The sequence below is a fragment of the Euleptes europaea genome, chromosome 2 (assembly GCF_029931775.1).
Source record: "Euleptes europaea isolate rEulEur1 chromosome 2, rEulEur1.hap1, whole genome shotgun sequence".
In the NCBI taxonomy this organism is placed as follows: Eukaryota; Metazoa; Chordata; class Lepidosauria; order Squamata; family Sphaerodactylidae; genus Euleptes; species Euleptes europaea.
This window is the reverse complement of record NC_079313.1, coordinates 18,820,406-18,837,325: the sequence shown is the minus strand read 5'-3', so window position 1 is coordinate 18,837,325 and position 16,920 is coordinate 18,820,406. Positions and strand designations below refer to the sequence as shown.

Genomic DNA, 16,920 nt, shown 5'->3' with positions numbered 1-16,920 from the left:
AGACTAGGAAGCAAAACTTGGAAAAGGTGTCACAACACGATTTACTCTGCAGAAGCACGAATGGTTCCAGTCAATACCCTCTCTGCAATTATTTTTTTAACCATTATATTGTAATAATTCTGCTGCAGCAATTCAAACTCATAATGCCCTGTCCTTTGTTACCTGCCAGCCTGACGAGAGTCGCCCAAAGAGGGATCTCAAAAGTATGCACCTACTAACAATATTCTGACCTTGTTTCTCAAGATCAAATAAGGCTGCAATCCTGTGCATGCTTCTGTGAGGCTTCCTTCTGAGTAAAACACGCATAGGGTTGCGCTGTAAAGCTACTTTCTGAAAGGAATTGCTTGAGACCATAATAGGCGGGAGTACTTTTCACCTTTCCAACCCCGAGATGTGAAATTGCCTCTACAGTTATTTCCCTGTGAGTTATTTCAGCAAATACGAGGCTATGACTAGCCCACGAGATTTCTTTTGGATTATAGTTTCAGTCACCACCTGTCTTTAACTCAATACATCACATGCTTTTCTGCTCCAGCTCTGCAGTTCCTCCGCCTGTTGTACCTTGGATCGGTATGACTCTGACCTTTTTGATAACCTCATGGTAGCTTAAGTCTTTAAGGTGCCACAAGCCTTTCAAAACATTTTCTTGCTGTAGCAAACTAATGTGGGCCTTTTATGCACAGGCTGATTCTGCCGCTGTAACCCCCTGACTACTTGGGGGCTCTGTTTTCATTATGCACATTTTCTCAGACCTTTAGAAGGTGCCTTGCTCTCCCCTTGTGTTTTCCCTGCATATTCTGGATGCTGTTTTAGCCCGAGTTTAAAGTCTGCCTCAATCCCAAATTGAAGCTGTTCCTGCGTATACTTGTCAATTTGGTTTTTTCTCTCCATGCCCATTCTCACTTCTCCCTCCCACTTGCCTTTCGCCCTCATTCAACCCCTCCCCTCGAAGCCATCTCTTTTTTGTTTGCCAGTGCTGGAATACTATGAGGCTGCTTATCTGGTCAGTTTCACAGTGCGTGTTAGTCAGTTTCAGACCTCAGCCAGATCAAACAGAGGTGGGCAGATTTACCACCCTCCCCTTATACCTGTCCTCTTTAGGATAGGCATGAAAGTCAATTTTTTTTGTTTGCCAGTGCCAGACTAGAGATATAACACTGGAATAATAACGAACAACCTTATTTCTCCAGTATCCATTTAACATCCTCTTCAAAAAAAAACTCCCCAAGATGGGGGCTACTCGGCTCAGTTAAAATGAAAGAATCCTACTGTGGGGCTGGTGACGTATTTAAAAAAACACTACAACCAAATACAAAGCAGTATTTGCAGGGGGAGGGGTGTCTCACGCATAAGTGCCTTTTTCCTACCCGTGATCTATTGCAAGATCGATCTATTGCTAGAGTGCATGTGTGATTAAAAATGGGGGTGGCAAGCCGCGTAACGGCAACGACATCAGTGACCACTCCCACCTTGGTTCAGATTTTCACTGGCTCCACATTTTCACTGGCGCATGCAGAAATTTACTCTGAGTAGTCCAAAGTACTCCGGGAATTTATTGGGGGGGGGGGTTGCGGCTGAAGCCCCTGTGCAGAGTGCTTTGAAAATTCGACAGCAGTTATTGCAGATGGAGAGAGCAGCATATCCATCAGAAACCCGTGTATAAAAGGCCAGGGCTACCCAACCAGAAGGTTAACTGAAAGTTTCATTTCTGTAATGCTGACTTTTCTTCTAACAAGGCACTTCTGCATTGAGGCCTAGTTTTCAATCCCGGCCAGCCTTTTTTCAGCTGTGCCACCCTTGGTATTTAATTAATACAACAAAGTTATATTAATCCTGGTTCACATTCTACATACCACACCATCCATTTTGACTCGTTCTGTACTTGAGCTTCAAAAATGGCTTGGCAAACCACATCCTAATGTCTTAAGTGTTACACGGAACAGGAATAATATTTGGCGATACAAAAAAACTTGGCATGAAAACCCCAAGACTGCCCACGGTGGTCCAGTAATTCCTTTCCATGTTCATTTTGCTGCCCAAAATACTCACAGGAAATGTCTCCCCTGAGACTTTTTACTATGCTGCATGGAGAGCTATTTGTTTTAACGGCATTAAGCCTACCTGTTTATGATGCTTTCTGTTAAAACGCTGGCGCAAGTGCCGAATTTATTTGAGCCCGGCGGGGGCTTATGTACACACAGACCACCTGCGTTGCCCGTTCGGTTTGCACCCCTGTAGCGTACGCTTTAAACCAGTTGAAGTGTTCCTTACAGGCTTCTCAAAGGGTAAGCTTATGATTGGACACACAAATGCCACAAAAACAAATGATCCCCCCCACAATAGTTCTTTAAAAAACCCTCCAAGGTTTCTTTAAACTGAGCCAGTGATGTACATTCAGTGAAATAGTTTGATTGATTTACTATTAGTACAGCGTAAGCCAGTAAAACACATGCATCATTTATACAAAAAGTAAAAAATATATAGCAATTCAACCAAAAACATAGCTAATTAAAATTTCCAAATAATTTATAATAGACTAAAATTGACTAAATTATGAATTAATCTAATTGCAATTGCCCAACATTATGCGTCGAACTTTATATGCAATTGTACAAAATTTGACTACCTGTTTTGACTACCTGTTTTGCCCCTTTCCAGAGGGGACTCTTAATTCTCCCTTCATCTGAACTGACTGCAATTTGGCTAACTTACAATAAGCTTCCTTGTAGGAGCACCTAAGCAAAACATGCTCCAATTCCCCCGATTTTCAAGGGCACACCCATTCTGTTACCGAAATAGTTTGTGTTTCTTCACGCCCTCTTAGCATTCACACCAGTGGGATCCACGCCTGTGCAGAGCATGGATTCAGAACATTCTAGAGCTTGACTTTAAGGCACAAAATTGATCTCCCCCTTTTGAGCAGTCACACATACTTAAAGGGGAGGAGTCGCAGCTAGGGTTGCCAACTGCTGGTTGAGAATTTCCTGGAGATTTGGGGTGTGGAGCCTGGGATGGGAAGGATTTGGGGAGGGGTGCAACCTCAGCAGAGTATAATGCCATAGAGTCCAGCCACCAAAACAGCCATTTTCTCCAGGGATACTGATCTGATCTTGTAATCTGGACATCAGTTGTAACTGGGGGATCTCCAGGCCCTACCTGGAGGTTGGCAACCCTAGTCACATCTTCCCACTCAGTTGCCGTTCGACCACTGCCACAGCAGTATTACCTGGGAACGTTCTCCTCCGAGCTAGTATTTTCAGTGTTTTTCTTCTATTTCGGTCAAACTTGCATTTTCTCTCCCCCACCCCCCGGCCCTGTGTCTCTTCTTTGACCTTGTGCTTCATTTTTGGAAATTTCTGAACAATGTTTTCCCTGGATCTGAGCCCACCATGTATGGCTACATGTATACAGAGCAACCCATTTACACGGCCACTGTGTTCACATGTGGCATCGAGCAGCAGTCCCTGTAACACTCATTGGCCTGTAGGCCTGAATGGCTTTAATTGTGCCCCTGCTGTCTGCATCCTTTCAAGTAGTGAAGGATTGATGGGGAAAGCCTGCCACAATGCCTAGAGATGTGAAGGCCTGGGAAAATTTTTTTTGGGGGGGGAATGGGGATGATTTCTCCCCATTTTTTACAAGACCTTTTTTAAATTTTTCTGAAGGAAAAATTAGAAAACAGAAATTAGAAAATGTTGTGCCGAGTAATCATAGCTGCATCATGTATGCAAGTGTACATGCAGGCTACACGCATGGGCTGCTTACAAGCAGAACCACAGAGGCCGCTGCCCAGTGCCCCGCCCTTTTTCCTTCTCTCTTGCATACACTTCAAGTCAGCACCAAGCACACACACACATCCCAATGTCTGATAAGGAACACTCTGCGTTTCCGCCCTCCCTCGCTTCCCTCTGCAAAAGGACACTGTGAGCTTTCTCAAGGAAACAGGCTCCATTCATTAATGTAGCGAGGCTCACGCAGGCGCTGTAGAAACTAATGATGTTGCGTTGACAAGCTAACATCAGATGTTAAGAAAATGTATCGTATTGGAATGTCAAATGTCTATAAAACCTCTTGCATTTGCCCTGCTTCGTTGTGACAGGATAGCGGAGCTGTTTGTCTGGATCCTGGCTCACCCGGTTATGACTCCTTGGCCAATAAAGCAAGCCGTAAGCTCAAACCAGCCTCCTTGCCCTCATTGTTCTCACTGGACTCTACGACAATGGGGGGAGCACGTCATTAGAAAATAGAAAATATGAGTAAAAATACGAATAAAATACTAATGAGTAAAATACTTATTAAGGCAAGGCTTTTCACACTGAAGATGTATAGCATGAAAAAGTCTGAGAACTTTTTCATTTTTTCCAGTGGAAAAATTAGAAAATTTGGGGGAAAACTGTGTGTGTGTGGGGGGGGGAACTCTTATTAAATATGCTCTCTTTTTAAAGTGAGAAAACCCTTGTCTTACAAAGTATTTCACTCATTCCAAATGTACAGCATGGAAAAGTCTGATAGTCTGTAAAGAGCAAAAAAGTCCAGTAGCACCTTAAAGACTAACAAGATTTCTGGCAGGGGGTGAGCTTTTGTGAGCCACAGCTAGGGGTGCCAACCTCCAGGTACTAGCTGGAGATCTCCTGCTATTACAACTGATCTCCAGGTGATTGAGATCAGTTCACCTGGAGAAAATGGCCGCTTTGGCAATTGGTCTCTATGGCATTGAAGTCCCCTCCCTTTCCCAAACCATGCCCTCCTCAGGCTCCGCCCACACAAAAAACTCCAGGTGTTTCCCAACCCGGAGCTGGCAACCCTAGCCACTGCTCACTAATTCAGATACAGCTAGAATGTGATTCCATCTATCCTTCAGCAGAGACCAATGAATTAGACCCACAATGGCGCATGTAAGGGCACTTTCAAACAGCCCAAATAATGCACTTTAAATCCACTTTCACTGCACCTTAATGATCATTTGCAAGTGGATTTTGCCAGTTCACACAGATAAAATCCACCTTCAAAGTGCATTGAAAGTGGATTGCAAGCGCATTATTTGGGCTGTGTGAAAGCGCCCTGAATGTCAAAAGCAAGCAAATGACATTAGCAGGCGTGATTGGATTGGGTGTGTGATATGCAGAGGGGTAATAGGCGTGGAGAGTTTTAAACGGAGATTAAACCTGGGATCTTCACATCCTCCACCTTCACATCAAACCCCCCCCCCCCCCCAAAAGGCCTTGGAACAGACCAACGCCTCAGCCACCCTCTGGCATCGAGCCCACGGAAACCCCGCATTGCCAGCTTCCGATGCCCTCACCCAAAATGGCGGCGGAGACGGCCGCAGAGAGGGGCGGAAGCGCCTGTCGGTGACGCGCCGAGACTCTATGGTGAGTCGAAGCCGGAAGCTGTTCTCCTCGCCTCCCCCCTCCGCTTGTTGTGGAAGCGGCGGACGGAGGGCGGCTGGGAGGCCCTCTTCGTATCCCCCCTCAGCGGGGCAGCAGGTAAGCCGAACGGGGGCGGCTGACCAGGGCCACGGGGGGGGGGGACGGGCTGTTCTCCTCTTCCTGTCGCGCGCGGCGGGTCGCCTCAGCCCGATGGCGGGGGAAGGGGGCGAATGGCCGCGGCCGCTGTCAGTTTCACCACGTCCGCGCCGCTTCTCCCTTAGCGCTGAGGTACCGCTTCCGAGGGCTGAAGAAGCGCGGCCGGGGGAGGCAAGGGGTTAAAGCAGAAGTCGCGAACTCCGCTCCTCGTCACCCCCCCCCCACGGCTTGTGGACGTGTAAACGAGTATGCAAATGATAGCCCTTTGGAGGGCGTGGCTATGCAAATTTCAGCGGGGGTCTTTCGAACCCAGAGCTGCAGTCTTGGGACACCTTCAGGGGAGGGGGAGCGAAGGCAGCCTTTCGGAATACGTGTGGTGGCGTGGGTAAGAGTGTGGGACGAGTATCAGGGAGTCCCGGGTTCGAATCCCCGCTGGTGCCATGAACACACATGAAGCTGCCTTAGACTGAATCAGACCCCGGGTCCATCCAAGTCAGTATTGTCTGCTCAGACGGGCAGCGGCTCTCCAGGGGCTCAGGCAGGGGTCTTTCACATCATCTACCTGCCTAGTCCCTTTAACTCACTGGTTCCCAACCAGGGGTCCGTGGACCCCCAGGGGTCCGCGAGAACTAAATTAAGGTCCTCGAAACAAAGTTATAAACCCATAATAAATTAATATTTTCAATTAAAAGTTCTCTATTATAAAAATATATATTCAAATATTATTCTAAGTTTAATGTTTAACTAACAGTTATGATTAAAGTTTATTTTCAAATTCTCGGAATTTTTATTTTGAACCTTGGGGTCCCTGCACCGAACAAAAAAGTCCTACTGGTCCCTGGTCAAAAAAAGGTTGGGAACCACTGCTGGAGACGCCGGGGATTGAACCTGGGACCTTCTGCATGCCAAACAGATGCTCTGCCACTAAGCCACAGCCCCCCTTCCATGGCTCTCCAAGGTCTCAGATAGAGGTCTTTCACATCACCTACTTGCCTAGTCCCTTTAGCTAGAGACTCCGGGGTTGAACCTGGGACCTTCTGCATGCCAAGCAGATGCTCTACCCCTGAGCTACGGCCTCTCCCCTAAAAGGTCGCTGGGTGACCTCGGGCCGTGAATAGCCTGAGAGAGAGTGACTGTTCTCTCAGCCTGACCTGCCTCACAGGTAGGGTTGCCATCCTCCAGGTACTAGCTGGAGATCTCCTACTATTACAACTGATCTCCAGCCGATAGAGATCAGTTCACCTGGAGCAAATGGCCGCTTGGGCAGTTGGACTCTATGGCGTTGAAGTCCCTCTCCTCCCCCAAGCCCACCCTCTTAGGCTCCGCCCCAAATCTCCAGGTATTTCCCAACCTAGAGCTGGCAACCCTACTCACAGGGTTGTTGGGAGTATAAAATGGAGGAGAATTTTGCTAAAATAGAGGGAAAGTAAGATTTATTCTTGAGATTCTAAAAATCTCATTGCCTGGTTGTATCCATTCAAGGTTTTCTTTGGGAAAAAAAGGATTCGTTAGCATCTTCAATTCTCAGTGTTATTACGTTTTGTAGAGGTTAGCAGCTTTTATGACTATGGAGGTGAAATCTAAAAATGCAGCCTTTTCTGAATACTAAGTAATCGCAGTAGTTAGTCACCAGGGGCCTTATCCAGAACAGTTTCCCATTTTTATCAGGATTTTCAGATAGACTGAAAGAAAAGGAAGAACAGTGTTAAATGCCTGAAGCACACCAGAGTCGTGCTGATGGCAAGAGATGGTCAAATAAACATCTTAAACACAGAAGAGAGCTGCTTCTGTTGTCTTCATCCTTTCTTTTTGACTCAGAAGAGCCTTGTGCAGCCTATAGGGATAGATGTAAATTTGAGTATCAGGCTCAAGAGGCAAATTCACAAGGGGATTACACAGGTTTGTTGAAATGCAAATCAAAACCAGTGGGTTCCTTAACCATAATATGGTTGCAAAATAGTTTGGCTAGAGAATTTCTTACTGACCCAGCTTTCGGGTCCTTTTTCATCTGGACAGCGGTTTTGGCACGTGTTCCAGTTTGCTTCAGACCTTACAACTGGGGCCTACATTGAGAAACCCAAGCCACATGTGTCCCCTTACTTATTCACAACCAGTGCTCCTTCTGAATAGTGGGTTAGAATCATAGAGTTGGAAGGGACCACCAGAGTCATCTAGTTCAAACGCCAGCACTATGCAGGAAATTCACAACTACCTCTCCCCCCACAGCCCTAGTGACCCGTACTTCTTGCCCAGAAGATGCCCAAGATGCCCGCCTTCTCATCATCTGTTTAAGGTCATAGAATCAGCATTGCTGACAGATGGCCATCTAACCTCTTCTTAAAAACCTCCAGGGAAAGAGAGCTTACCACCTCCTGAGGAAGAAGAAGAGTTGGTTTTTATATGCCGACTTTCTCTGCCACTTATGGAGAATCAAACCGGCTTACAATCACCTTCCGTTCCCCTCCCCACAACAGACACCCTGGGAGGTAGGTGAGGCTGAGAGAGAATGACTTGCCCAAGGTCACCCAGCTGGCTTCATGTGTAGGAGTGGGGAAACAAATCCAGTTCACCAGATTAGCCTCCGCCACTCATGTGGAGGAGTGGGGAATCAAACCCAGTTCTCCAGATCAGACTCCACCGCTCCAAACCACCGTTCTTAACCACTACACCACACTGGCTCCCTGTTCCACTGAGGAACCGCTTTAACTGTTAGAAAATTCTTCCTAATATGGGTTGCCATATCTCAGTACAGGCCATGCGGTAGGTACAGCCAGCTTCCTGAGGCTGTGATAAATCAGAATCTGTACCGAAGGGCCATCCCTGTGTACGTGCAGTGCTTTCGGGATAGTATTTTAAGTATTAACTGACAGCAACAGTTCAGAATGACCTTCAGCGCCCATCACGCTTGAAGTATGCAATGCATTTTGAACTTTGGAAAGTGTATGCTCAAGACTCTTGACTGGAGTTCAAATCTTTTGTCCCAAGAAAATTAATCTCACATCTCTCGGCACAAAACTCAAATTGATGTATATATGATTGTGGTCTCTGTCGTAACTGTAGTGAAGATTTTGTAAAGAATTCCAAGCGAATAACTTGTTGAGCTAATTTGCGGCAGCTTTTGCCAGCCCAGCAGTGCCTTTTGGATGCTGTGGCCCGCACCAAGGAGGCTTTTGGCTTCTGCTTGTTCACAGGCTTTTTCTGTGGCCACCTGGATGTTGTAGGATGGGTTCCTAGGGGAAATTAGAAGGTCTCTGTCTCTTTCTTGCAGTTCTGCAGTAGTTCATGAAACTTTGAACACACGAAGCTGCCTTATACTGAATCAGACCCTTGGTCCATCAAAGTTACTATTGTCTACTCAGACTGGCAGCAGCTTTCCAGGGTCTCAGACAGAGGTCTTTCACATCCCCTTCCTGCCTAGTCCCTTTAACTGGAGATGCCGGGGATTGAACCTGGGACCTTATGCATGCCAAGGAGATGCTCTACCACTGAGCCACAGCTCCTCCTTCCTAGTTGTAAAACAGAGCTTTATAAAAGAGGCTTTGGTTCCTCAGAGTGTGTGTTTCTGTTGGGTGAGTCTTGAAAGGACTGCGATCTGTGTTGGGCATTGTTAATCAGTTTAGTGCTGTTTGCTTTAACTTGGGTCTTACAGTATGCAGTGCTGATTTTTTATTGTTAGTCATCTTGTGTCCCCAGTCATCTGGGACAAAGGTGACTTTATACATGCATTAAATACAACTTTAACTTCTCTTTAAAGCTTCTTTTGACACTAAAAGATAACAGAAGCCCCTGCAAAACGGCTCGAGCGTATAAGGTAATGGGCTCGGAGAACAGTGCTTTAAAGCATGATGCACTGGAAGAGCCGCCGTTTACGCTGCCCTCCGGAGTCAACATTTATCCAGCAGTGCTTCAGCGTGGCAAACTCGCCTCTGTCTTTGTGTATAAGAGCGAGAACGAGGACAACGTTAACAAAACTGCTAAGGTATTGTGTTTTAGCATTATTGCCATATTGCCCTTTGGAATGATAAGAGCTCCCTGGGGTTATCTAAGAAATGGCTGGGAGTGTGGACAGAATCATGCAGGTGCAGAGGAGAGCGATGAGGGTCATCAGGGGCCTGGAGACCAAGCCCTATGAGGAAAGGCTGAGGGAGATGGGAATGTTTAGTCTGGAGAAGAGGAGGTTAAGGGGGGACATGATTGCTCTCTTTCAGTATTTGAAGAGCTGTCACTTAGAGGAGGGCAGGGAGCTGTTCCTGTTGGCAGCAGAGGATAGGATTCGCAATGATGGTTTTAAATTGCAGGCAGAAAGGTACCAGCTGGATATTAGGGAAAAATTTTTACAGTAAGAGTTGTTTGACAGTAGAAGCAGCTACCTAGGGAGGTGGTGAGCTCTTCCTCACTGGCAGTCTTTAAGCAGAGGCTGGACAAGCACTTGTCAGGGATGCTCTAGGCGGATCCTGCATTAAGCAGGGGGGTTGGACTAGATGGCCTGTATGGCCACTTCTAACTCTGTGATTCTATGAATGACCCAAGCCACTCTTTCTCCCTAGCAAGGTTTCCCCTCCTTGATCATGAGAGCCAAAAGAAAAGCTGGGGAAATTTAGGTAATGCACAACACTGTCAGAGTCAGTACACTCTTCCTGCTCATCAGCTCCAAATGTGAGCTGTGACCAGAAAATGCTGTGGAATGTAAATGCCTTGTTGAGCAGACAGCATGAAACAAGTAACTGGAAGAGCGCCAGGTCGTGAAGCCAGTTTGCATTGTCCAAATCTGGTAGCTAGTCGCAATTGCTTCCAAATTCCGGAACTGTAAATATTCTTCAGGAAGGAACTCAAAGATAAACTTATCCCCATGTAATTTGTTTTTCATCCATGACCTATTAACGGCTGAATGCCATTTTGGGGAAGGTGGGGGGAAGTATGATCAGTGCAGATTACACATACATTATCAACTTTAGCATATTAGCATGAAACACATAATGGAGTAAAGGAAATTTCTGAGTGTCCTTGTGTGAAAGCAGCTGAAATGCAGTTGTGGGCTGTTGGAGAAAACAAGCAGAAAACGTAAAAGGTAAAGGTTCAAGCACTAGATCATTACTGACCCATGGGGTGATGTCACATCACGACGTTTACCAGGCTGACTATGTTTACAGGTTGGTTTGCTATTGCCTTCCCCAGTTGTCTACACTTTACCCCTAACGAGTGTTGTTGCTCTTTTTTTCTTTTGTGTTTTTAAAGCACCTGAAAACTTTACGCCACCCTTGCCTCCTGCGCTTCCTCTCTTGCACTGTGGAAATCGATGGGATCCATTTGGTCACAGAGCGCGTGCAGCCGGTGGAGAAGGTCCTGGAGAACCTCTCTTCTTCAGAGATATGTGCTGGAATCTACGATGTTTTGCAAGCTCTTGTCTTCCTCCATGATAGAGTGAGTACTTCCGTGACAGAGTGAGTACCTACCTGCCACATCCAAGAATTGAAGTAAATCTTTAGTAGGGTTTGTGCCAGTTGGAGTGGAGGAGGATTGGTTGGGGAGAAAGGGGTCTCTGCTTTGTCATTACATTTCTTCGTTTTTAAGATGCTGGCCTTGCGAAACCAAATTTCAGATGTTGCCTTTTACCCTTTCACTGCTCGACGTGCCTGTTCATGTGAACCAGTCCTACCATGAAGTGAAAATAATGTAACTTAAGACCAGTTGACAAAGCAAGCTCCTGGCCTGCTTTCAGATGGCAAAAAGGGTTGAAAGCAGATTCAGCCTACAGAGGCCTCATTCAGTCTTCCAAGATGTGGTTATTTCTTGCTCTTGCTGCTCATGAAGTGTCAGAGTTTGGCTTGCTGCAGCTTTGTTTATGACAGTGGTCGGCAAAACACGGCTCGCGAGCCGCATGCGGCTCTTTGGCCGGTTGAGTGCGGCTCTCGAGGAGGAGGCAGTGGTGCGGCTGTTACCTCGCCCCTGCTCCCCACCTGGCTCGCTGCCCTCCGCCAGGGGGCAGAGGTGCGGGGTCGTGGCCCGGGCAGGCCGGGCCGGCTGGCCGGCTGGCCGGAGGAAGGGCTGGGGAAGCACGCCCCCTGGAGCCGGAGGGCGAGGAGCCGTGGGGAGTCGGCTGCGGCCGAGGTAGGTGCGGGGCGGGGACGCGGGGAAGAGCGGGCCGGGGCGCTGCCTTCTGCCCCTCCCTCCGCTTCGGAGTCTCCCTTGCCGCAGCCGTGCTGGCACTTAACAAACACACACACAGATGCACATTTCCCCCCAACCAAATTCTCAAAACTCTGCAGGGGGGCTTAATTTTGAGTTTGGAGGACGCGCATGGGGGAAGATGTGCATCTACGGAGCGGCAAAGCCAAGGCAAAACATCCTGGTGACTCGATGAATAATTTTGGGGCTGAAACTTGTCAAAGTGTTGCGGGGTGGGGCAACGGAAACGATCTGTGAACACATAAAGGTGCCTTCTACTGAATCGGAAGTCAGTATTGTCTACTCAGACTGGCAGGATCTCAGGCTGAGGTCTTTCACATCACCTACTTGCCTAATCCCTTTAACTGGGGATGCCGGGGATTGAACCTGGGACCTTCTGCATGCCAAGCAGATGCTCTACTGCTGAGCCACGCCCCCTCCCCTAAAAGGTCAGTGTTCTGTGTTGAACATATAAACAGTGTACCTACCTATATAGTTTAAGTTTAAGAAATTTGGTTCTCAAAAGAAATCTCAGTCATTGTACTGTTGATATTTGGCTCTGTTGACTAATGAGTTTGCCGACCACTGGTTTATGAGAACCGCCTGTGCATGCCTGTTGCAACCTGTTCCTAAAGCAAGACGCCTTTTCTATTGAAAGCTCTATTTCGAGCATGTGGAGGAAATTATTTTGGCCCACGAATTGTATATAGATCTGACACTTTCGCAGTTTACTTTTGCAATCTTTATTCTGAGGTTAGTATTTAAGGATTTAAAGAACTTTGAGTTTTAGGCCGAGGGATGATCAAATACGTCAGCAGGTTTGGATAAACGAGGCAGGATTGTGTTCATAGGTGAGCATAAGGAGCAGTCGAATGGGAAAGGTAGCCATGGTGTTGACAGCATAAAATGTGAAATTTGTGCAATCCTGAGTGTGGGAAATAAGTTCTCTCTCTAATAAATGGAGATCCAGTTTTAAGGGTTCGGCTGAGATGAAATAGTCACATTGGCTAGCTGGTCTTGCATGCCTCAGCCAGATGAAGGAAGAAGCACAGTAGAGTTGGCCGTCAGGATATATAAACATGGTGCTTTCTGAACCATTTCTTCTCCGCGCACCTGGGATTTGGGCTTCATTTCCTGAGATCTTTAAAATGGCTCCAACTCTGTGGTTTGGTAGATCGGGGGGCGGGGGCTCTCAAGCAGAAGTGAAGGGAGCCGAGTGTAATCCGCTTTTTTGCCACGTTATGATATACTAGGACTAAACTGACGCGGTAGCTGAACTCGGTGTGGCATAAAGCTCCTCTCCTCACAAGAGCTCTCTGGAGGGGTATAAAATTCCTCTGTGGCTTTGGCAGCTCTCTTCTCGAGTCTCACTACACCTAATTAGCACTAACGAGTCTTGCTCCCGCATCTATTCCCAGCCTTATTGTGTATGTGTGTGTTCTCTCGTTTTCCTTCTCTGAACTATATTTTAGGGAAACCTGACGCACAACAATGTCTGCCTGTCATCGGTGTTTGTGAGCGAGGACGGGCATTGGAAACTGGGTGGCATGGAAACGGTCTGCAACCAGAAGGAAGCCACGGCAGAGGTAAAAAACCAGATCGCCTTTGTGTTGCCCAAGAGCGAGTGTTTGCTGGGTGGTCTTATGTGAGCCGTTCAGCCCAAGCTGAGGTGTTTGGCATTCATTATGTTGAAGAGTATGTGGGCTGAATATCCAGCCACATAGATTCTGCGGATAATTAAATTTGACTAGATTTGGAGCTGAATCTCCCACGGTCAAGAAGGCTACTGTTTTTTTTGTAGGCAGCAGAGGACAACCACTAGATCAGGGGTGTCAAACATAAGGCCTGGGGGCCGGATCCAGTCCCTTGAGAGCTCTTATCCGGCCCATGAGCCAGCCGAGGTAGCCACGCCCCACTATTGATCTGGGCTGGCGAGGCATGGCCCAGCCTGACCAAGTGACATTTATGTCATATCCTCGTAACAATTGAATTCGACACCCCTGCACTAGATAATGCTATGGAGAGTTAGGAATTTCGGCATTGCATTTTGTTCTCTTCTGTGAGAGTATCTGCCTTTTGTTGGCGATATTACTCTGAAGAGAGACGAAAGAGCATGACCCTCCCGGGATCTTGGATGCAGAACGAGCCACATTGGGAGTTGCCCCTGGGGGACACGAACAGGCTTGGCTTTCGACTCCTGCTGCCCAGTTGAGGAACTGTGAACGCTAGCCATGCCCAGTAAAGGCTGCTAGAAGGTGTAGTTCCCCAAGTATTACGTACGAAGTTAGCATTGCATCACTTACTTGGAGGAGGAACTGGAGAGTCTGTGTTTAGGCAAAAAGTGTGCAAGTGCAAGTGCAAATGTGTCTGTGCATGGGAGGAGGTATTTCACAAGAAGAGAGCAAATGGAACCACGTTTTTGAGCAGTAGCTGAAGATGATGTGGATAGGGGGAAAAGAAGAAGAAGAAGAGTTGGTTTTTATATGCCGACTTTCTCTACCACTTAAGGGAGACTCCAACTGGCTTACAATCACCTTCCCTTCCCCACAACAGACACCCTGTGAGGTAGGCGGGACTGAGAGAGCTCTAACAGAGCTGTGACTTGCCCAAGGTCACCCAGCTGGCTTCGTGTGTAGGAGCGGGGAAAGAAATCCAGTTCATCAGATTAGCCTCCAGCGCTCATATGGAGGAGTGGGGAATTGAACCCAGTTCTCCAGATCAGACTCCACCATTCCTAACCACTACACCACGCTGGGAGCGAATGCAGTGGCGTGTCAGGCGTGGGGAAAGGTACACTGAAGAGAGCGACACCTTTCTGCCGATCCATATGGACCCCCACGAATGTCCCCAATCCCTGACACATCCATCCATGTGGGCTTAAAGTCTGAGAAGAAAGTAGCGGACTGGCCAAGAAATAAACTGGGCCCTTAAACATCCCTCACCGATCCCAATGCTTATCCCTCACCCATCAGCATTACGCAGTCTGTTGCCCATATAGTACTAAGCAGCCACATGGAATGACTTTCCTCCAGGTCAACTCCCACATAATACCAAACTATAGTTTGGAACAGTGAGCACAAGTCTTGTGCTTGTTGGCTTCTTCCTCACGTTGCCCACCACATTTGTTATTTCTGCTTTAGCACAAGCTGTAGTTAGCACACACTGGTAAATTACGGTTTGCTGTTCCCCTTCAGACCCGAATTAGAAAATCTTAATACTGTGGTTTATAGCTCTTGGTTGGAGAGAAGCACAGGCCATAGGCTGCATTCAGATATTGCGATAAACTGGAATTTTTTGCAGAAAGCCCAGTTAATTGACCAGATGTACACAACAGACCTCGGTTTGCTCATAAATCCCAGCTAGCCATTTTTCCAGCCTCCAAGCAGTCTACACATGCTGTCCCAATTTCCCTTGTGTCGCCAGGCTGCTGGCAACATTTAAAGCCATATTGTGGATCAGCTGCAGAAAGTGGAAAGTGAACTGTAGGAGTGGGGAGAGAAGTTTTGGGCAAGCTAAACCTCCCTTCCTCCTTGCACTCAGCTGAGGATGATCAGTCTCCCTCCCACCCTCTGTGTAGCTGCTTCACTGAATTCCTAACCCTTTTTTTTACTCTGAAACAAAATAGATCTTTTACAGTACTCCCATCCCAGTTTTTCTCTTCTGCTGTTTCACCATATTCTGGAACTTTGTTTTCTCATGGGAAATAAAAGCTCGGGGAAGAAAACATTATGGCCAGATCACTTAGATCAGGGGTGTCAAACATAAGGCCAAAGGGCCGGATCTGGCCCCTTGAGAGCTCTTATCCGGCCCATGAATCAGCTGAGGCAGCCACCCCACCCATTCTCAATCTGGGCCGGCAAGGCATGGTCCGGCCCAACCAAGTGACATTTATGTCATATCTGGCCCTTGAAACAATTGAGTTCGACACCTCTGACTTAGTCATTCCTTCCTGGGATATATGATGGAAAATACCATCAGTTCACAGCCAACTTATGTTGAACCCAAATGGGGTTTTCAAGGCAGAAGACCAAGAGAGTGGTTCCTCTACATAGTGACCCTGGTATTCCTTGGTGGTCTCCCATCCAACTACTAACCAGGTCTGACCCTGCTTTGCTTCTGAGATCTGACAAGATCAGGCTAGCCTGGGCCATTTAGGTTCGGACTCAGGGATATTTAGGCAAGCTTAATGTATGTGTGGAGGAAGGCATGGCAGCAGACAGGCTGTGAACAGCTTTGGACTAACAGTAGTTTAGGAGAGCAGTTTCTAACATGTTGGCAAACTGCATAAAAGTATGCAATTAAGAGAGAGGTTTTGTCTTGCTACTTTTTAAATATTTCCCGGAGCTCATAGTCCTGTTTGCTGAATCATCACCAGCAGAAATTGTGTCCTGGAGAGAAGAGGGAAAGAGAGGAATGGAGCGTCCTGAGAAAACAGCACTGATAACCTTCCTGCTACGGCTGCATCAAGCTTTCTGTTTGGTGCTTTCCACCTCTGTACGCAGGAGACTGAGGCAGGCAGTGCTGCTGAACAGAGTGGGATTTCTTCATTTAGGTGTCATGACAGTTAGTGAAAACCGTGGTTTAGAATCCCAGGTGCAAACTGTGGTTTAGAATCCCAGTATAGTTGTGTACGGCCTTTGGACATTGCACTACGCCAGAGCTTCCCCACACTGTGAATTAGGGAATGCCTGAAAGCAGCTCTTGTGTTTCCCCGTTTGAGTGTAGTGGGAAACTCTGGCTTGTGCTTAAATCCGAAGTTGCTCATCAGCTCCAAGGAGGGAGGGGAGGGAGCATGTGAGCAACGGGACAGTTTCTGTCATGCCAAGCCATGGGCTTGGATTTGCATCAGTGGAACAGGACTTCCTTAAATGCCCCCAATACTGTCCATAGGAGACAAGGGACAGCATAGGGGAGGAGTTGGATGTCAGCAGTGGAAGGGGGAAACTGGCAAAAATGCGCCCCCCCCCCATTGGCAGAAATTTTTCACTGGATCCAATCGACGGCTTGGTATTATGTGAGAAGTGAGGCTCTATGTTGAAGCCTGAAAGCTCTTAAGACTGAGACAGAGAGAGAGAGAAAGAGAGAACCACAGGGGGAACTTGTTTTCTGTCACTACCAACCTTCTTGTTGTGGAGTTCTACACGAGATCGCCTGAAGAGTTCTCTTCTAGTCTTTGCACTCTAGATTGCAAAGGAATAGCTAGTGCTTTACTTCAGAGAAGGTGTGGGAG

General features: G+C 47.3%; 1 protein-coding gene across 1 annotated transcript in view; it reads left to right on the top strand.

Moving 5' to 3' along the window:
* Positions 1 to 9,311: 9,311 nt before the first annotated feature.
* Positions 9,312 to 16,920, top strand: part of SCYL3 (SCY1 like pseudokinase 3) — a 29,450-nt gene continuing 21,841 nt past the window's right edge. Inside the window, exons 1-3 of the mRNA XM_056844446.1 lie at positions 9,312 to 9,504; positions 10,761 to 10,946; positions 13,163 to 13,276. Of these exons, the coding sequence (XP_056700424.1) occupies positions 9,340 to 9,504; positions 10,761 to 10,946; positions 13,163 to 13,276 (465 nt within the window). The 5' untranslated portion in view covers positions 9,312 to 9,339. The remainder of the gene's footprint in view (positions 9,505 to 10,760; positions 10,947 to 13,162; positions 13,277 to 16,920) is intronic.